The sequence below is a fragment of the Pygocentrus nattereri genome, chromosome 22 (assembly GCF_015220715.1).
Source record: "Pygocentrus nattereri isolate fPygNat1 chromosome 22, fPygNat1.pri, whole genome shotgun sequence".
Lineage (NCBI taxonomy): Eukaryota > Metazoa > Chordata > Actinopteri > Characiformes > Serrasalmidae > Pygocentrus > Pygocentrus nattereri.
This window is the reverse complement of record NC_051232.1, coordinates 28,154,470-28,176,639: the sequence shown is the minus strand read 5'-3', so window position 1 is coordinate 28,176,639 and position 22,170 is coordinate 28,154,470. Positions and strand designations below refer to the sequence as shown.

Sequence of the window (22,170 nt, the reverse complement as noted above, 5' to 3'; positions counted from 1 at the left end):
ATGTAGAGCATTTAAGAACCATCTGTGCTGTTTTGGACCAGGCTTTTGTCAACAGAGCCTCGTAGCCCTCTGGTTGAAAACAAAACTGATCCCTTTTCATTTGCTCTGAATGGAGAATCAGATGGGCTTTCAGTCCTCTTTTTAAACAGAGCCTTGTTTGGATTTCTGGCTATATGCTTATGACGGTAGCTTTTGAACAGGCAGTCATTGGCATATATAGGTTTTTTGGCCTTTTCAGTTCAAACTTATATCACAGGACACTTCTATCTTGGCTACATGCTTTCGTTATGATTTTCTTCATGCCACATTAGCTCCCTGTGTTTATTTTGAAATGGAAAGGATGTGTGTTGGTGATGGTCTTTTTATAACTCTTTCACCTCTTACTCATCTATCATGACTCGTTACTAAGTTTAGCTTTGACATCACAGCCTGTCGGAGTTTATCTTTAGCCCAACAGCTACGTCCCTGCTCAATAAATTTGTGTCATTTGTTCACACCTGCTGTCCCACTTGTAACAGATGAGTGCTGAAGGCGGATGTTCTGTTTGGTGCAAAACCTTACAGTTAAAATTAAGACTTAATTTTGTGTTTGCAGGAGTGTTTTGCATCTAGCCAGGGACAGGGAGGGTCTCCTGCACTAGTGTGACGCTCCTACATTATTTCTTTTCTAGGGGTCATAAGGTATTTTGCGCTTCACTCTAACTTCAGGGTGGCATTGTGTGAAAACTGTAGCTCTTTGTAGAGGAATGTTGCGAGGGACTGCTGGTGGGGTTTCTGGAATGTTCATTTGTTATTGTGCCGTGTGTGTGTGTGTCTGTGTGTGTGTGTGTAAGAGAGGATCTGGATCTGTTTCTGTGGTGACACACAGGTCCAGAATCTCAGCCTTACAGAGTGAGAGAGAGAGAAAGTTTATTAGATTTTACTGGGTGAACTGTTTTTTTTCTTTTTTTTTTTTTTTTTCTTTTCACAATTAGTCATCCAGTCTGCGCACACACACACACACACACACATGCGCACACACTCACACTTGCTCTCTGGAGATGACCAGTAGCCCTCATGTATCTCTGCACCTGTGCTGATAATGACTTTAGTGCTTGCAAAGCAGCAAAAATGAGCTGCTTACACTTTTTTTTTTTAATGAGAAACACTAACCTGCACACAAATGAAAAATTATGTGTTCACCTGACCCCAGTAATGTTGGGAAAGGAACACCGACCTTAGTTCTAGAACAAAGTCACTGTGAGGATACATTACATATAAATGAATGCGCACAGATTAGCACAGCACACATTATGCAAGCAGGCAAAAGAGAACTGTCCACTCTCATACCTACACAAACCAATCCCTGTCCTACCTTCTAACTTTGTATGTCACTGGTGATCTGTTTTGAGAATTTGGCAGTGGCCCCTCTAACTCATTTAAATGTGCTGCTGATGGAGTTAAAGCACATGCATATGTGTGCTGAGTGTAATGTGTCAGCCTTTTGTGTGTTACATGTTTTCTGTCACTGTGGAAAAGATGCACAAGACTTCCTTAATTGTCGGATGCACTGTGATTTATTTATTTATTTATTTCCATTTTTACCACGCAAGTTCAGATCAGTGAGCATTAATCATAGATTTGTTTAATCAGAGTAATGATGCAGCACTACTGAAGTGTGACTTACATTGCTGTTCTTATTTTCTGATTTAAAATGGTAGATTGACACAAAATGAAACTTTTACAGTTTTCAGTTTTGTTAAATCACTTGTAACGCTCTAGAAAAAAAAACATCTGTATAATGCCAATCCAGGTGAAACTAGTCCTAGTTTCTACATTTTACAAATGTTAAAGCATCAGTTTTAGTGGATATTAACATTGTCATCAGTCTAAGATTTGCCTATCGGTGCATCCGTAATGAAATTGTCCATGTTTGAGCTCATTCATTTTAATTTCCAAATTTTAAGGTTTTTGTAGATTTTTTAATTAGATTTTTGGTAAGGAAAATTTAACTTTTTGAGTGACTGACCAAGAAAAATTGTATGGATTGATCACATGTGGCCAACGTCTGACCTGTTTAATTATGTATTGCTGCCAGTTCCTATCTAGTATATGGAGTTGATGAATCACCCGTCTGAGGTGTAGTCAGACTCGGGCTCACTGTATAGACTAATTATATTCTTCATCCTATGCCACCAGAGCCATCCTTCACACCTTGAAAAATTCTCTGTACGCTAATGTACTGTTCTTCAGGGGTTAAGCAGGCTTTTCCCCAAAGCTGAACAAACTGACAGTGCAAAAATTCAAACTGAGGGTTTGTATGCGCTTTTACCCATGAAGAGCTGCGCTTGTGGGTGTATGTGTGTGGAAAGTGCTGGGTGTTTGGAAGTGAGTTTTTCATGCGTCACCTCACGCTCACAGAGCCTTTTGTCTGGTGTGCTTTTCACCACCAGCCGCTGTCACGTTCCAGAATGGTCTGGTGTGCCCCTGAATGATAAAGTCTATATCCTCTCTGTGTTTTTTGTCTCTGTCTCTCTCCTTCTCTCTCTCTCTCTCTTTCTTGCTTTGCTGTCTACCTTCTCTTTCCTCATTTTTTTCCATTCTGGGTCTTTTTTTTTTGCTCTGTTGCTGACGCCTGACCCCTCTTTCCTATATCTCCTTTTCCCTGTGACTTCAAACAGTACAGGGAGAGGGAGAGAAAGAGAGAGATTCATGTCCCATGAAATCGGGACTGGGGGTTTAAGTGGGCTCTGTCGAACCCTCATTCGCACCCTTCCTTCTTTTCCTGTTTCTTCTCCTTGCCAGTGATGCAGTCCTAGTGACTTGCTGGTGACTTGTAACTTGCTAAAAGTACCACCCCCACCCCCCCCCACCCTCCCTCGTATAATAAACCTATGGTTCAGGGGGTAAAAACTATTCACATCTCGCATGCACGTATGTTTCATGATCAGATCTTGAAATACTTTGGCAGTATTCCATTTAGACTTTTCATCCCCAGTGTGACCAGATAAGATTTAATTTTACTTTCATGTGTAAAATGTGCATCTCCACGCATGTCGTTTCCATTTTCAATAACCTGCTGTTAAACATGGTTTCTCACCTGTCACTATCAGTATTTTATATGCTTTTAAATATTAGAGGAAACTTGCAATTAATCACCTGCAATGGTGTAAAAGAAAACTTCAATTTTGAGCTCCTTTGAGTCTTACTTCATGCATTTCCACTTACATAATTAAAAATGCATCCTCATCTTATGTTCACATTAGCAGGCAACAGAGCAACAGACGACCAGTCCTTTCGTAAGAGGTGTGGACTCGAATCATATGACTTGGACTTGAATCACAAATTAGATGATGAGTCTTGAGGAAAAACCCTATAAGAACATTCACCATGAGGTTGAAGTAGACGTGTTGTCAGCTTCATATTGAAATTTGTCATTTCACCTCAAGTGGTACGTCAGTATGTACAGTCACCATCATTTTGCTCTCTTTTCTGTAGCCTCTATTCAGCTCTGCCGTTTTGGTTTCTGTTGTTTCTAATATTTTTTTTTTTCTTTCACTTATTATTAAGTTCAATGGTGCTTTTAAATTCTTTTGTGTAGTGCACTACTCTTTGTGTACCCGTATGTCTGTCATGGTTATCTGTGTACTATGGATTTTGTATTGTAGTTGTAAGGGTAAAAAAAAGTGTCAAGACTTAAGACTTGCTTGTTACTTGCAACTTTTAAACTTATAGAGAAACAACTTCTTCTTTCGGCTGCTCCCTTTAGGGGTCGCCACAGCGGATCATCTGCCCCCATCTTGCCCTATCTACTGCCTCTTCTACTTTCACAACAACCATCTCCATGTCCACCTTCACTACATCCATAAACCTTCTCTGAGGTCTACCTCTTCTCCTTCTATATAGAGGAACTCATAAACTTAAACCGTCAGAAGCTGGACGGTGTAGAAGCCCACACAAGACAACAAGACAAACCTGAGGCAACATTATTTTATGGCTGTGTGAATGTACAGTAATGATTAAAGAAGCACTTTCAAAAGTGGTGGGTCTCCTTTAACACATTCAACAACTGATTTTAGTTTCATAAGGAAAAGTGCTAAACTTGTTTAATTGGTCTAAAGTGGGAAAATTTTGTATGGACACACTTCAGATGAAATATCCTGCTCTGCATATTATAATTTTTCTTATTTAAACTGCAGGCTTGATATTCGGTGATTATCTAAGACATACTACTCAGTAGCTTCTATAAATTATTCAGTAAGTACTATGAAACTAATATGTAACTTGCGTAGTTAGAAGTTGAACTTTGGGATCACAGACAGGCCTTTAGGATTTAAGGGGTTAACCGGCCACAACTGACTTTCATTCATTATTTACAACAATGTTATCTGGCCCCTACTAGCTTTCATTTATTTTTAGCAATGTTAACAGTTCAGAGGGGGCTGGTATTTCTTTATGGCTGAGTGCTGGCTCAGCTGGAGAGGAAATGGGTGAAGATCAGGACAGAAAGGCAGCAGAGTGTAGAGTTTATGTTGGGATTAAGAAGCAGGTCCTGCACTAAAAGACCTGCAGGTCTTTAATCTTTTGGGGGCAGAGGTGGCCAAAGCGTGAGCTTCTCTACAGTTTCACATCTGAGATTTTTCATCGAGTTAATCTATGCTTTAATCCTCACTACTTGAGGAGTTTTTGGAGTCTGTAGCTTAAGTTTGAGATTCCACAAAAAGAGGAAAAAAACCTAAGGGAGCTTCCGTCAGAGGTGGCGAGAGATTTAACTGCCCTCTTCTCACTCCGATAACCCACTAGTGCACACTGCAACACGCACTTAGACTTATTAAAAATGAAGCATGCACATGAAATAGTTTTCACAGCCACTTTTTGGAAAGGGCAACAGCACAACTACAAGTGTACGCACATTGAAAGCGAACATCCGCAGGCGATAAGACGGCTATTTCATCCCTGTTCTCAGATAGAAAGCATTAAGTGAGAAGGATGTGGTGAACATCAACAACTTTCTAGAGCAACCAACCTACATTGGGAAAGAGCCAGCCTTGGTAATGGGATTTATGTTTGTTTTTGCTTGGACTGGTAATGGAAATGAATTATTATACAACCCTGAACATATTATAGTCAGTCCCTCGGTTATTTTGTAGTCAATCCCTCAGTGTACACAAAATCAAGTTTCTATGTAGGGTATGTGTAAAAGATTTTGGGCAGTTTACTTCATATACATGCTTTTGCCTGGCCTCACTAATAAGTACTACATCCCATGGTGACTATATTTGAGCTCATAAATGTGCAAATGTCAGGCATGTTTCAGAGCCACAACTGTTTTATAATTCATATCATTAATTAATTGCAGACTAATGAAGGCCAGTTATTGATCAAAAGAATTTAAAAACTTTGCACCCATACTTGATGTACTGTATTTACTAATGTGAAAATGATGTATAGATCTGAATCAAGTACATGCAAGTGTGTCACTTCCTTCAGTGCACTACATCTCTCTTCATGTCTCTCTCCCTCTCTTTCTGTGTCTCTTGCACATACGCCCTTAGAAATGGGATATTGAGGTCAGGAAGGAGTTGGCGTGGACAAAAGAGGTCAGGGGTGTTTGTACTAATGAAAGCTGTGGTGTGTGTTTGTAAGGTCACTGACAGAGCTCTAATCCTATGTTCTCCTTAAAGCCTTGAAGGGGAATTTAACCTTTTTTTTCCCTCAGATTTCTGCTTTATTAAATGAAGAAGATAAAGTAATTCAGGGTGGTTTGATGTAAATGGTCTATTTTAGAGACACTTAAGGAGTCAGAATTGTTCACAGTTGTGATGGGAACCAGCCATCTGAAGAAAGTGATTAATGTTTCTAAAAGGTCACTCACAGAAAGTTATTACATGTAATAGTCATGAAATAGTTTTTCTATTGTTTTGCAGTAAGGCTTAAAATATTTTTTAAAAATCTGTTCAGAATGGAGTTGTAAGGCAAACCATTACCTGAATAAAACATATTTGTCCAGATCACCAGCTATTTTAGCATTATATATTAAAATGTTTATATAAAACACATATATGTTTATTGGTCATTTTGGATAGTGAATAAAATGGCTATACTTGCATTGAAGTCATTGGCCTCTCTTCCACTGCAGTCCTGAGAGGTTCTGAGCACAAAGGGTAATTATTTCCACGCAGAAACGGGCTCAGCCCTGGTTTTGCCTTTTGGGGCCACAGAGTCGTTCAGTGGTATAAAAAAACTTAAGGAAAAGTGCTAAACTTGTTCGATTGGTGACAGACGGAATCCAGCGTGTTTGTGGTGGGTGGTGTGTATGTTGCTATTAGCCCGTTGGCAATTGGCCATTAATTTTTGAGGTTTTCTTTGATATTTTCTGGTATTTACTGGTACAACAGATGGAAACAGAAACCATAACCATTCTCACGAGTCCAGACCAGCACGGAATGGACCAGATCCATTTGGCTTGATAGTGGAAAAGCGGCCATTGTGACCCCTGGTTCCTATTACCAACACTAAAGAAATCTGATTCAGTAGGTTTGTCTATAATTAATAATTTCACATCAGACAACTTCTTTGAAGTAGATATCAGATTGACTGTTTGTTTACTGTATGTCTGGCTGCTGTTTGATCATGATCTTTGTTCTTTGCTTCATTTTGCTAACTGTGTGTGCCCTCAGCACACTCATATTAGAATTTGTGGACTCTTTGGGTGTGCCACACAGTGTGCTCCCTGGCAATCAGAGACAGCTGACATCGCAGCTGAGTGTGAGCAAGTGCGAGTATCTGTGTATTTGTGTATGTTACAGCTGATGTAACTGCCACTTTGATAGAGGAATGGTGTGACATTGAATGGAAATAGTATCATACTTAAGGTGTCGATCAGAAATATCAAATACCAAATTTTAGCCCTTCTAAAACTTTTAAAAAAGAAAACTCAGGTTCCAAAATTGCAGTCTGTCACAATTTGACACTGCTTTCCTTCCTCTTGATGTGAATTCTACTACACTTTTTTTGCATTTATGGCACAAAATTGCTGCAGAAGTTTGTCCTCACCATTGTTCAAAAGTGCTTCGGGCTGTATTCATATGATAACGTGTTGGACCATCACCAGCAATCAGTCTGTCAGAACAAACACATTCCTGACCATTGGCGCCGCTGTGTCCGTGCTGCAGGGAGATGCTCCCACTCGCAGTCTGCATTTAGAGCCATCAGAAAATAACTGCATCCCAACAGCTCATTGTCACCAGCCCTATTATCTCACTGACATCCCGGCACAAATAACGTAATTACTCCTTTTCTCCACCAGCGCTAGATAATTGATGTGTTATTCTTGACAGTGAGGACTAGTGACTTGGAAAGAGGGGAATAGAGAGATGGTGCTAATTTCACTGGGGTGGACTTTGAGTTTAGAATTTGCATACTGAGGAATACCGAGAGTCTCCATCCAAAAGGGAAGATTAATTTGAGCTGTCTCAGAACAGTGGCACAATATAATGGAGCTGAATTGAAATTTACATTTTTTAGATTGCATGTGAAGTTTTTGCTAAAAGAAAACTAACAATGTATTACCTAGCTGCTGGAACAGCCCTTTGGGATGATTTGGTCTATAGTGAATTGCGATGACAGTGTGCCTGAGGTGATTAGGTGATCACCTGAATATATTAGAACTGCGTGGATGTAAAATTGACTTTTCAATGTTTAACTTATAAGTTGTCTGACCAGTGGTAGGATGGTCCCCCCTTTAGATGTGAGTCTTGGTCCTCCCGAGGTTTCTTCCTCCTCCAGCTCTGAGGGAGTTTTTCCTTGCCTCAGCGCTCACGGGGGTTCTGTATATTCTGTATATTATGTTCAGTGTTTTGTCTGATTCTCTGTGCTGTGATTCCCATTTTTGTAAAGCTGCTTTGTGACAACATCAGTTGTAAAAAGCGCTATATAAATAAATTTGATTTGATTTGATTTGATTAGGTATGCTAATTTGAACAGCGTGTGACGAGGCTTACAAAGGGTTGTACGTAAACTCAAGGTAATGACGGCGATATTTTTTTGTGAGACACAGAAAGCTTTTTATAGGTGTTGGCATTATGTGTTGTTATCATGTTGTAAGTTGCCTGTAACATCAAAAACAATCAATGTGGCAACACGGTCACTTCCTCCACTAGACAACCAAATCTTACATGTTTTGGTCCAGTGTATCATTCTCACTGTAAAATAAAATTTCCTATTCTTTTGACTGTTACTGACATCCCACCCCCCCATCTATATATCGGTCATTTATCTATCTCTTTATGGCCCTTTACTGTAAATTAGAGTTTTCTTTCTATTTTGTACATGTTAAGCCTTTGAAAGCAGCGTTTAATTTACAGCCTAGTTCATGCCTCACTCATCTTGTCCTGGAAGCACAACAGACGCTCTACATATGTTTGTTTTATGGTTCAGAAAACTAACAAAATGATAAAATAAAAGTCAGTTGGGGGGGGGGGGGGGGGGTCTCCATTTAAAACCTTCTTCATAAGCTTTTGTTTTAATTTCTTGTCCACTGATTGTCATTTGATGTGATCACATGATGCATTATTGGCATTATGATTATTTTTATATATAATCGCTATAATAAAAAAAAACTTTGTAATAACATTTTTATTGTGCTTATGCTTTTGTTCAAACTCACAAAACTTGGTCTTGTAAAAATGTCAAAGTATCATTATATGCACTTACCCACCCTTGCACTTACCCATTCTTACTTAGGTGCGCTCTGTGCTTGCTTTTCCTGTCCTTCGAAGTGTGGAATCTTTTTTGCTTACTGCCTTTGAGATCATCCTCTTATGCACTGTGAATGGAGGCATGCTTTGCACTGAAAATAATTGATGTCTTAACAAAAGTAAGTTAGTCTATATGCCATAAAAGTTAGATTTCCAAATAATTTGTAATAATTTTTTGAAATATACCTTTTTTATGTTTATTGCTTGATGAACTAAGTATTTCAGCACAGGCAAGTTACACGCTTTTTTCGGTTGAAACATCAAATCGTTTTTATAGGTAGAGTCCACCAGGCTTCATTTGTGGTTACGTGTGCTGTACTGAAGTCTAACATGAAAATACGCTTTCACCCTGTTGCAGGCTTTCTGGCACTGCCAAAAACGCAAAGATCCTAACAGAATGTTTAGTGTGGTGGAGGTGGCCCCAGACTATTTAACTGATACTACCATGTTTACAGTCTTGACTGTTTGCTTTTGAAAATTTGAAAATGTCAGAAAATGTCATTTGTCACTTGAGGTGACAGGATTGCCAGACCTGATTTTTAATGGCTTTCACAAAGATGAATAAGAAAAAAACAACCAAACCAGAGATACACTAAAATGAAGTAAGTTGTAGGTTATAACTTGAACATTGTGCAGATGTTTTGTTTATTTTTTTTTTTGATGTGTGATGCAGTTGACCTTGTGTCTTTCGTTTATTGACCTTTGGTTTATGGCATCGCATGCTCAAATGTGTCCTTGATCCCTGTGTTCAAGCGTCAGTATTTTCCTCCTTTTTTCTTTCTTGCTTGCTCTGTTTTCTTAAAGTACAGTTTTAAAAGTCCATCTGGTCCTGCAAGGCACTGATTTAACCCCATTGCCATGACAACAGCACCCCCCCCCACCCCTACCCAGATTGTTGTCCCTATTTGCATGGTGTCAATCTCTAGCTCTTTTGGTCAACACAGTATTTAAGAGAAAAATGAAGCCTCTGGGGACCTGCAGAAATAACTACTGTATTAACAGCATTTTTATTATTATTATTGTTAAAGGATATAACTGTTCTATTTATAAGCCTCTTTATTAGTAACCTCACAGTGTTATTTTAGCAATCCCTCGGTGGAGTTTTAAAGCTGGCATTTTTGGGGGAATTTCCTGGGTGTCTCTTTATACATTTAAATTGAGTGTATTGTTTCTGTTTTAGTGAGTGTTGTTTAGGTTTAGGTGTAGAGCAGTTCATTCAGTCTTCACACGCAAATGAGCTAGAGTGAGATCCCATTCTTAATCCATAGGGTTTAATATGATGTCAGACCGCTTTGCAGCTATAACAGCTCAGCTATTCTGGGAAGGCTTTCCACAAGTGTTAGGAGTGTTTATGGGAATTTTTGATCATTCTTCCAGAAGCGCATTTGTGAGGTCAGACACTGATGTTGGACGCCTGGCTCACAGTCTCCGCTCTAACTCATCCCAAAGGTGTTCTGTCGGATTGAGGTCAGGACTGTGCAGGCCAGTCAAGTTCTACCACACCAAACTTGCTCATCCATGTCTTTATAGACCTTGCTTTGTGCACTGGTGTGCAGTCGTGTTGGAACAGGAAGGGGCCGTCTCCAAACTGTTCCCACAAAGTTGGGAGCATGAAATTGTCCAAAATCTCTTGGTGCTGAAGCTTTAAGAGTTCCTTTCACTGGAACTAAGGGGCCGAGCCCAACTCCTGAAAAACAACCCACACCATAATCCCCCCTCCACCAAACTTTACACTTGGCACAATGTAGTCAGATAAGTACCGTTCTCCTGGCAACCGCCAAACCCAGACTCGTCCATCGTGTTTCGTCACTCCAGAGAGCACCACTTTACACCACTGCATTCAAAGCTTTGCATTGCACTTGGTAAAGTAAGGCTTGGATGCAGCTGCTCGGTCATGGAAACCCATTCCATGAAGCTCTCTATGCTGTTCTTGAGCTAATCTGAAGGCCACATAAAGTTTGGAGGTCTGTAGCGATTGACTGTGCAGAAAGTTGGTGACCTCTGTGCACTATGCGCCTCAGCATCCACTGAGTCCGCTTTGTCATTTTACGAGTTGCTGTCATTCCCAATTGCTTCCACTGTGTTATAATCCCACTGACAGTTGACTGTGAAATATTTAGTAACAAGGAAATTTCACGACTGGACTTGCACAGGTGGCGTCGATTTGGATGGGCGAGTGAATACTTTTGGCAGTATACTGTATCTGTGCTTTAGATCCATTTATTAGTATTTATAGATACTATATTTCTTTGTTTTTCACTTAATAAAAAGTGCCTAAACAATTCTTGACTTTGTTGAGTGATATTTGGGAAATGCTTAATTGATAGTAGCTTTACATTATGTGGAAGTTCTTTAAACATTAAAAATGTTTACATTCACAGAAATGGTTTTGTTGAAGACACAAACTGGCATTGTTTTGACATCGCTTAAAAAGTTTGATTAAGAGGTGAAGACTGAGTTAAACTCAGTTTGGTGACGCAGCCAGCCTGGAGTACAAATGGAAAAGGAACTGGCTTTGTGTCCAAGCTTATTGCCTGCCACTCTTTCAGCCCTCCCTCCCCAGCCTCATTTAAGCAAAAGTTACCAGCCAGAGAAAAGCAGTCCTTCAACAGTCCATAAAAGACCTTCCATTCTGCTGGGAGACGTCTCTGGCCAATCCAAAGCGCTCTTCCCCACATTCGTCTGCTCTTTTGCCATTGGTTTCCCTGTTTGAATCTCTCTCATCCAATCTGCGTGAGTGCCGCTGAAAGTTTGCCATTTTCTGATGTTCAGAGTTGACGCCCACCTTGATCATGAACCACCTGCATGCATTAGTGCTGTTCAAAGATCCTCCAGCGGTCACATGTTTTTAGTAATCAGAATTGGCTCAGCAGTGCCTAGAAGAAAGCTGGAAGGGAATCTAGGTCGACGCACTCCTGAATTACAATGCAGGAGGAAATGATGACATACACCAGTCCTGCCAACCCCATCCCCCCACCCACCCCCGCCAAAGTTTACTGTTTGAAAGAAAATAGCCTAAAGCTTCATTTGCAAAGGTTAAAGTTGGTGAATGGAGATATCATGGGTGTGACTTACCATTGAGATTCATTGTGTAAACCTTACGTATTTGTATTCTCGGTGCAACTAAAACATTTCACAAAGATTGATTTTTAAGGTCAGTCTTGCCATTCAACTGACCACTTTATTTGTCAAATAAAATGTAACTTGTAATGTAAGAAGGTCTGATAGGAAAAGATTCTTTGAAACCCTTTTTATGGATGTTGACAAGAAACGTGCTGTGACTTTGAACTGTAATAAAAGAGACAAAGTGAGTTTTAAATGGCTTCCCTAATTGTTTTGGAAAGATTTTGCGTATCATAATTATATGCTATTAAAATGGATCAATACTAAACTTTTCACTGCTTTAATAACTCACTGTTGCCTGGTGTCAGATGCTTAGCAAGTACGCTCATAAAACAAGTATATATTCTTTATCTGAAAAGCTCATTTGGGCCGAGGAACACGTTCAGCAGACATTACCCTTTAAACTGCTGCCTTAACTCTCCGTAAAGTTTAATATTATCTAATCCAGGGAGTTTTATTGTGCATGCAGTTTCACTTCCAGGGACGTCTGCCTTTGAAATGAAGTGTGTTGAAATGAAAGACTTCTCTCTGCCCTTTTCTTCTTTTCAACTTATCACATAGCAATCCTGTACCTCTATTTTTCCCCTCAATCAGTTGAATCATTTCGGTCTCTGAAATCTGTATGTCTTCTCTTTCTCTTTACAGTAACCATGACAAGTGCTACGTCCCCCATCCTCTTGAAATGGGACCCAAAGAGTCTGGAGATCCGCACTCTAACTGTGGAAAGGCTATTGGAGCCCTTGGTCACACAGGTAAAAGGACATTGTTTGGTGGTATTGCTTCATGGTTGCAAATTGGGCTGAGGCATGGCTGGGTGGCCTCGGATTGAGAAGAGTCTGAACTGTTCATCATGGCTAATTTGTGTTTACTGTTGGTGGTTTGCTGTAATGGTTCAGTCAGAAATTAAACGTTCACAGTTTTCCCCAGTACTCAAAATGAAAATGGCAAGTCAGATAGCTAAAACATTATGAGCACTCATCTTGAATTGTAAACTTTGTCTGTACTGTTCTGTTTTAATGGACAACAGAATGTCATACGGTGTCAGAACCTACATAAACAAGTCTATTGAAGATTACTTAAAAACACGACACTGTCTGAGGTAAGTGTGTAGCGCAGTTTGACCAAAATGCTAAATAATGTTCTTTAGCTTCCGGTTCTTTTCACTACTTGGCTATATTAGCCTTGTAGCTCTGGTGAAAAACTATGGAAGCAAATTTCTGTCGCTCACCATGCCATGATTGATCGATTGCTTTTTGAATAAGGGGGAAATTGTGGAAATCTGATTTATGGCTGAAGTATTGTTTTAAAAATGCAGTTATCACTGGTTTGGATTAAAACGTGCATTACTGTGATTGCAACCTGCAGGTGTCAGGCTGATCCTAAACCAGCTATGAAGTGTCAGAGAGCGTACATTAGTGAAGAACTAGTCTGCTAGACAGTTGTTCAGATTTTAACCCCAAATTATCCTCTAATCACACTCTTACTTTCAAACTCAAAGTATGAACTTAACTTGAAATTCCAGCCATGCTGCTTTCTCTTGCACATGTTTTTAGCTTGTTAGTGTTTTTTTTTTTTTTAAACAAGCATCTGGTAGACTGGACTGTTCCTACTGTAAACTGCACCAAACAAACAAACAAACAAAGGGAACAGGGCAGACATCTTCTCAGCATGACTAAGTGGCTCTGTTCTGAGTGGATTGATTTTTATAGCTTTGGTTCTGAGGTGATGAGATTGACTTTGTTCCAAGGAGAACTAAATGAGGCATTCTTTTTTCCCCTCCACTCTTAATTCCTTCAAGCAATTATGGCTTCATAAACAGCTACTCTTAAAAGCCTTCATTGCCTTAATGTTAACATTATTGACTTGCACTCTGGTGAAGTGTTTGCTCTAATAGAGACTGTTTTTGGAGCTGTTTAATCAGGAATGAGGGATGTAATGTTTAGATATTCAAATTTTTGGTTTCTTAGGTAAATATTGAGGTTGTTAAGTAAAAAGAGAGAGAGAGAGAGAGAGAGAGAGAGAGAGAGCTAGGTAGATTAGCCAGGCCACCATTGTCATTACCATGGACAGCTCCTCTTGGTCTGTTTTTGTGAGAGACCAGTAAAGCCGTAAAATATTTTATATATATATATAGCATTATTTCATCAGTGATGTGCTGGTACTGATACTGACATTTATAAAATGAAGAAACTGGGACTAGATGCTCCTGGTGTTACAAAGAATTTTTTTAAGCATGTACTATGACTGGCTTAAATAGCATTTTGAACAAATGCTCTTTATTAAACCGGATTTATAAATAATATTATTATTTCTTTGTTGATCTTGATCATTTTATACATGTTTGTTACTGCAGTTCAAAATAAATTCAGTAGATAGCAGCAGCGTACTTTTAGTTTACACTAGTGATGGTGCAAATTAGCTAAATTCTGCCAACTAGTCTACCAAGCAGTTCACAGAAGGGGCTCTACCATGTGGTATACTAAGTGTTACTTACAGAAAGGTCACTATGCTTACATATTTGAGATGATTCATCAAATTTGTCTGCTTACATGGTCTCCCAGACTCTTTTTGTGGATTTTGTTCTGACCAAGTGATTTCTTTGGCATCTTTGCATTTTTAGTTTTAGTGACCAAGTGATGCAGAACCTGGTCAGTTGTAATGGTTCTGTCTAAAGGCATTTGATTATGAAATGTGGTATAATTTTAGACTGCAGTTTGTGTTGAGACAAAACTCACTACGTAGACAAAAACTACAATTAAACTAAATGAATACCAAATAGAAAAACAAATACCAGTGTAATAAACAAATACTGTACAAGTACTGAAATTCCAGCCATAGTGTGTAATGATTCATATGCAGTAAAATTAATAAAAACATTTGAGCAAAGTAACGTCACCTAAATGATCTGCTCCTCTGGGATACAATAAATGCATAAAGAAATGAGTTCAGAATTATTGGTCATTGTTGTTGGATAAGTCATGAATCACTGTAAAATCATTCGGACAGATGATTCAGACAGTATTCATTTCTCTTTCTGTTTGTTCCTCTGCTAATCATGATTTTGCTCACATTTTTACAACATGTGTATACACTACACACAGTGGTGAAATCTTCTTGTCCTGTAGAGTTTCAGGCTGGCCATTCTGATGGAAATTCCCTGTGGAATTTTTTGCTAGAGTCTTTCTTTTTTTTTTGTTTAGTCCTAGTCTTAATGGAAATTGGATGGCAGCACTAACATCTGTCGAAACGATCTGCTTTAGCATCATCTTTCTTTCTGGCCTCCATGGACCTGCTCCACCAAATGTTCTAACTGAGGCTTTTTTAAATGGAGTTGAGCTCTAGGTTTCACCAACGTTGGTGCAGGTGCGAAACAATAGGTCCGTGCTAATTGTGAACCAATCATTTCCCCGCAAAGCAAGATTTAAATGTTGCTTCAGTCGTTTGTCCTCCAATATTGCACACAGGAAATGTGTAATAAGCCAGAACGGCAAGCACAGCTTGAGGAAGAGCGAATGTGATTTAGGGATGAAAAAAATGAAAGGAGGAAAAAATATTTCTCCTCAGAGGCTGGCACTGACTAATACAGCTCATCCAGAGCAAGTGCGGAGTTCAGCGCTGCAGCCCTCCTCCGAACGCTTTAAATACTTTATCTGGTTCCACATAGAAGACAATTTAATCAAAGGATAGCAAATATAAATGAAAAGAGTCCTGCACTGCACTATAGTTCATTAGTCCATGAGTAGCGTTCCATTTTATGGGCAAAGGAAGCATCATCCTTTCCAAACAGCCATGCTTGCAGTGACGGCTGAGATGGAACAGTATTTTGGAAGCTGTTTAGGCTTTTCTTTATGGAGACTTGCAGTTTGTAAGCCTATAAATATGTTCAAGGCTGCTGAAGATTAGGCAGATAAGCTGGCAATTATGCTAGTTTTACAAAAGTGCCCATCAGCGGCTGGCACCTTTTTAGTGTTTTTTTGAGCCATGTGATTGATCCGTATAAATCAAAGGGATGTGCAGTCTTGGTTGTCAAGGCTTCCCTTTGATTTTTACAGAAAGCAACAATGTCATGTGTGTTAAGTACTTTAGGGAAACCATCATGTGTGTTATCTTGACAAAACAGCGCTTGGTCTTGACTGTTCATCTTTCTACAAGCAAATCTACAGTGCAGGCATGCAGAGCAATATAAATAAAGTACGTTTACAGTGAGTGCTACTGGTTTCAGATGTAGCAAAGCATTATTCAACATGCTGTAGAACCTGGTTGTGTCCGGATACAAAACATGCATTATATTTTATAGGAGGGACCTACAGTTGTAACTTTATAGTAAATTCAGACAGAATTATCTGCAACTAGTTTCCCTTGCAATTTCAGTCCAATCCAATGGTCCCTTTGTTGTGTACATTTAATTTCCGGCAGAATCATTCTGGATGCTTTAGACTGTACCTTCTGAGATACTCTATTATAATGCAATGCTGCTGCCTCCTCTGACAGTAATGGGTCCATCACAACTGCATCACACATCAGCCAAAACTCATCTCAGCTTAGTTCCCATTGTATTGCCTAGGCCATTCAGATCGGGCCTGTGTGACCGAGCTCCAAAACCAGTGGCTTGCATTCACAGTTTACATTTGCCTTCCTTTGTACATTAGTAGGATTTTTCACCACGTAAATTGAAGCGAAAGATATTCTGCTCATTTCTTTTACACGTCTTATCGCAGTGTATTTCCATTCACAATGTGGAATGCATTCTTTTCTGTATTGTAAACCACCCGGGAAAAAAATAGCTGGATAAGTTATTTATTTATTTGTTTGTTTATTTATTCTAAACTTTTTTTTAAAATTCTGATCTTTCTATTATCTTGAAATATTAACCTTGTGGCCTAAATATAATAGTGATGGGGCATAATCAGTTTAGTCAGTGATTAACTGGCTAAAAATAAAATTAACACCTAACAGCTATTTTAATGTCAGTTTTCAGGGGCATTGGAGCAGTAAACTGCTTCCTGTGAAATAACTTGGAGAAATGGCCCACTGTACACATCTTTTCTTATGCACACAGAGATCAGAGTGAGCTTTATTTCATCCAGTGCAGTAATTGTAACAATATGCAGTAAGGTACCAAAAGCAACTCGCAGTTTAATGAAAAAAAGTTAATATTTGATGTTGGAGCCTCATTATCCCTGCATATTAATCAGAATCTCACATACCATTAACCTCCCCACTACAAGCTTGATTGAACTGACGCACTATTGAAATGGAGCAACACTCACTTCACTCACTTCACTTCTCTCTAGGTGAAGAAAAAGGACACAGGTACAGAATTGGTCCCTCTAGCAAAAGTTTTGTTGTGTCATCCGTGCTCTAAATATTCTTCCCCTACTCTGCAGTATTATGACTGTAAAGATTATTGTCATTGGCACAAAATATAGAAGTTATGGATCTTTTGAATTTTAAAGTTTGGTGTTTCAGAAGTGCTATTTAAGTCCTTTGCAGCTGTAGTTTAGATACATTATATGTTGTACTGACCACTCCTATTTGGACTGTAGAAAGAATTACCTTTTAGATTGACAATAACTGAATCTAACTAATTTAACAAATGTATACCTTGGTGCTTAATGCCAGCCTTTTGTTTGAAGACAGTATTTCTCAATGTACTAGACCAGGAAGCATTTTTGTAGACAATGCGTGAAAAAATGTAGATGGGAATATTATTCTTCTTTGAGATCCTATGAGTGAGTGGATTTGTGTCTCTTGTCTGTTGCTCAGTAACCTTAAGTGGAGCATCACGTACTGACCTTGAGCATTTCATACACAGAACATTCTACAATCCTGACATTGTTGTTTGTGTGTTGACTTTTCCAAAGGAACAGTCACTAATACAGAATGAATGGGCGCTTATTACAAAAGAATGAGAGGGTATTCAGAACGAATAGGAAAAAAATCAGCAGGAGAGACAAATTCATGTGATATGTAGAAACTGATGCCTCAAATATTGATCATAAATTCTTCCAAGCAAACTGTCATGACAGTGAACTGTTTGGTGCCCTGCTGCTTTAGCATGGACATTGAAAACATTTACCACATTTGAACCTTTTCTAAAAGAGAGAGTAGCCCTTGGGGACTGGATTGAAAGATAGTTGTGCTTTGTTCATGATTTGAACCTGCCCTTGCCATAAGGGACACATTACTGCAGAATCAGGTGGTCAAAGACAAGTTTGCTTACTTGTGGTAGCATCGTAGGTCAAAGGTGGTCGATTCATATTAATTGACAATTCATATTCTACACTACCATCAAGGTCGCTCACTGTTTGAACACATTTATAGCTGCTATGTGGACAAATTAAATGATTCCATCTTACAGTGCTCCCTGGAAAGTGGAATTTGGACTGAGACGATCTTTCTTTATCCTTTTTGGACATATCAGTTAAATCTTGAAGAAGTTGTGATAGATATTCTGAATTCATCCATTAATGCGAGTGGTCAGTTTCTGTCTTTTCCTAATATTGAGGTAATGCTCAGTCAAGCTATTGCCTGGTCCATACCATTTGTTTTAGCTCCTGATGGAAGGTGTGTGGTAGATAGCTTTTGAGGAGGGGGGAGACTGTAATGGATTTTTCAGTGTTATTTTTCAGGATACTTTCATTGGGGGCCTGAGGAAAAGCAGTTCTGTTTAAAAGAGAAGCCACCAGCACTGCCTCCGCTGGCTGTTTTCCTGTCCCAGCGGCACCATTCTTCTTTATTTGGTCTTTCAGAGGAAGCAATAAAGAGCAGAACTGAATGAATCAGCCAGACCTCTCGCTTAAAGAACTACTGATGTCAGCTAATGCAGACTTATAGAGGGAGATCGTGATCTATAGCAAAAACAATCTTCTGTTGCCAGGGCTAGGCTGCTGTTGTTTAGCCAAGAGGAGTCTTTGTGAGTGGCATATGCCAAAAGAAAATAAAATGGCATTTTGAAATTTCATTAATGATGTTCAAGCAGGTAGACTGCATGCAGCACTAATGAGAATGCATGTTCGAACATAATCCAGCTGCAGACGTTTCCTTACGTTGGAAAGCAATGACATTGTCCCCTCACGTGATGTGATCACGTTGGCCATTGTCATTGAGTGGAATTATGGGTTTCAGTACAGATTTTCATCTTCAAGGACAAAAATCTCACATATTAAATCTGCCCTTGCGAGTGGCATGCCTTCATAGTATTTCACTGTGATGTGTCTCCAAAGCCTGTAGATGGCTACAGAGTAATGCAAATGCATTATGTCTTTTAGAGCTTTGGCCATGTTGGCAAAAATGTAATCTGAGTAGTCATCCATTGACCACAAAATGGCAAGTGTCCATTTGAAATGTGTCTACAGTGTATGGCTGTGCGCACCACATGTGGGCATAAAACTAGCTGAGCTGAACAAGTAGCAAATAATAAGTGCAAATTAATAAGTACAAATTAATATAAACAAACAAGACAGCTAAAACTACCTTTGAGTGTTTCCAACATTTTTTGTAGTTTTCAGAGTTTCTAGCTTCTTGTAATTGGTATTGATCAGAATTTTTATATTGATCAGTCCCCAGCAACTACTGTGATGTGAGAGATCCTGTATGGGCCATTGGAGCTGTTTGTTCATTGCCAGCTAGCTGTTTTGTCTGTGGGTGAATAAAGTGCTCATGAGCTCCAGTGCAGAGAAACTGCACTTTGACAGCAATTTAGAAAACCTCACAGTTTAGAGCATCCTGGAGTAGGTTTTCTTTGGGACTGCTGTTGGACTTTGGCCAAACTCTAGAAAATAACAGACGAGTTTTCCCTTTTTATGCTCATGCTGTTTGCATCCTTTCCCTTTCTGTATTTTCTTTACTTTGTCTCACTGATTCTTTGATTCTCTGTCTTTGTTTCTGTTTGTCTCTCTGTCTCTCCCACATTTCTCACGATTTCATTTTCATATTCATATTTGTTTCTTCTAAAAGTGATTTTTTTTTTTTACTTTTTATAGCTTAATGTGACTTCCCTGAGATCAGTTTTGCTCTTTTTTTTTTTTATATATAACTGTGTCTGCCCCCCCCAGCCCCACCGTCTCTTTCCAGAGGTAAATTTATGCAGTCAAATTGATTTATGGCCGTTTCTAATTCAAACAGTAGTTCAGCGTTTTCGGGCTAGGCACAGTTTTAAATCATTCTGCGAGAAGCAGCAGCTAAACGTCACTGGATGTGTCTGGCCTTCTGAAAAAGCGTCGCTTTTCACATGATGTAAAAGGTGGCCATTTGGCAGAGGCTGGCAGCGCTTCAAGGTCGTGACAGGAGGAACAGGGCACAGTTGAGAGGGTCCATCTGGGTGCCTCCCGGACTCTCTCCGGTGTTCTGATTCACTCACTCACTTGCTTAGTGTATGCCTGGAGTTCTGCTGGACTGTCCACTTCCATATTGCTGTCCAGAGTGGACACAAAGTGTGACATCATCACCCTGCACAAGCTGCCAGTAGGCAAGCTTGCTGCCCATTCTGCTGCCATGACGCAATATTGACATCAGCTCAAGCCCTTCTGTTCCACATATTTGTTTATCTTACACACCCATGTGCAAACTCCTGGTCTTAAAGACCATTTCATGAAAGCATTTTTTTTTAATAAATGCAGTTATCAAAAATTGTGATAATGTCTCATGGATGAAAAAATTCTGTTGGAACTGCAGATTGTAAACATTCAGACAGTTTAAAAAAAAACACTTGTTCTGTGGAAAGTGTTATTTTGGCTCTTTTGCCATGTTTTGTCATTTCATGTTGTAAACAGAAAAAAAATATGCTGCACCTGTCGAAACAGAATGTAAATCAGATATAATTAATTGCTCACTATGTAATTAAATATGTAATTATCCATAGACTAACAAAACAAAAGTAGCAACAGCAACTCCACTGAACAGATCTTATGTCTGTGAAAACACAAACTTTCTGCCCTATTGCCTTTTTACATCAAGCCTTTTTTCATAATTTATGTATGAATGAAACTGCAGTGTGATCCACTGAAATCATGCAGTTCAACTTTCCATAGCATTATGAACAATGTTTTAAAATCGTAATCTACTACAGTAATATGATCCTGATGGCCTGGTGGTTTAAGAGCTCTGTACTAACAATATTTATAATCACAGCTAGGCCTTATAAAACTCATACTTGTGATTTTAAGTTTGTGCGGATATGATTTAAACCATTTAAACAACTCTAAGACTGTTCATCTGAAGCTGTCCCAATTCTGGCTGTTTTTACCCTTTCTTGAGTATTATTGCCTGATAAATATGCTTGCTACATGGAATAATAATGCAATAAATAAACTGTCAATGGTAAACTTGCAAACTAATTAAGCTATTGAACAAGCAGTATATTCTTTAGATATCCAGCAATGTTGACCTATATAAAATGTTGAATGACTAGAAAAGAACTGCCATTGTTTATTATTCTTCTCTGAAGTGCTTATGTAATGTGGGGAATTTGGATGAGATCAGTCATCACTTCACTTGCGCTTATGTGTTGCTGACATGTTATTTCTGGTGTGAATTACAAATATTGGGCTACAAACCTGGGTTTCTGTATTATATTTCTATTGATAAATGATATTGTTTCTGGCTCTAGAAGAATTTCTGTGGATGTACGTAATTGCCATGAGTGGTAGGTGACTAAGTCAACCGCTGACACTTTATACAGCCATGCTGAAACCACCAGCTGATCTTATGGATTAGACTGCTGTCCCCTTTACTTTGGCCTGTAGTTTGTTAAGGAACCTGTTGAGGAGGCAACATCATTTCTTTCCGGGTGATCTAATAACTCCTCAAATCATAGAACCACTGCTGTGGAATTAGTCCCGTTACGCGAGGGACATTAGTATTTTTTCTGGAAAATCACACCATATAGGGCATGATTTGAAATACAAAGCTGGGATTTAGTCAATCCATCGAAGTCTGCCTTTGTTGTTTGGCGTGCCTGCAGAAAACAGTACGTTAGTAAAACAGCAGCCTTTGCTTTTCAAGTTTCAAAAGGTTCTCAATGAAAGGGATTATTAGGCACAGAAACACTGAAAATACAGCTTCCAGGCTGGTACAGATCTATTTTTGGTAACAATATGCACAACTTGGATCATCCCTGATAGATCACGTTTTTATAGTAAACTTCAATAAGTGGAATGAATCTGCCATCACACTTGGATAGGACAAACTCATTCATTTCCATTGTTAGAGTAAACGTTTCTTCTTTGTTGTGACTGCTGGCATTGACACTACTTGCTTACCTATTTGTAGGGCAGTTGTAAAAGTGTCATGTATCAGACTTTTTTTGA

The 22,170-nt window shown here is 39.0% G+C and overlaps 1 protein-coding gene across 1 annotated transcript in view; it reads left to right on the top strand.

Moving 5' to 3' along the window:
* Positions 1–22,170, top strand: part of ctnna2 (catenin (cadherin-associated protein), alpha 2) — a 539,090-nt gene that overhangs the window by 17,459 nt on the left and 499,461 nt on the right. Inside the window, exon 2 of the mRNA XM_017709467.2 lies at positions 12,506–12,612. Within this exon, the coding sequence (XP_017564956.2) occupies positions 12,511–12,612 (102 nt within the window). The 5' untranslated portion in view covers positions 12,506–12,510. The remainder of the gene's footprint in view (positions 1–12,505; positions 12,613–22,170) is intronic.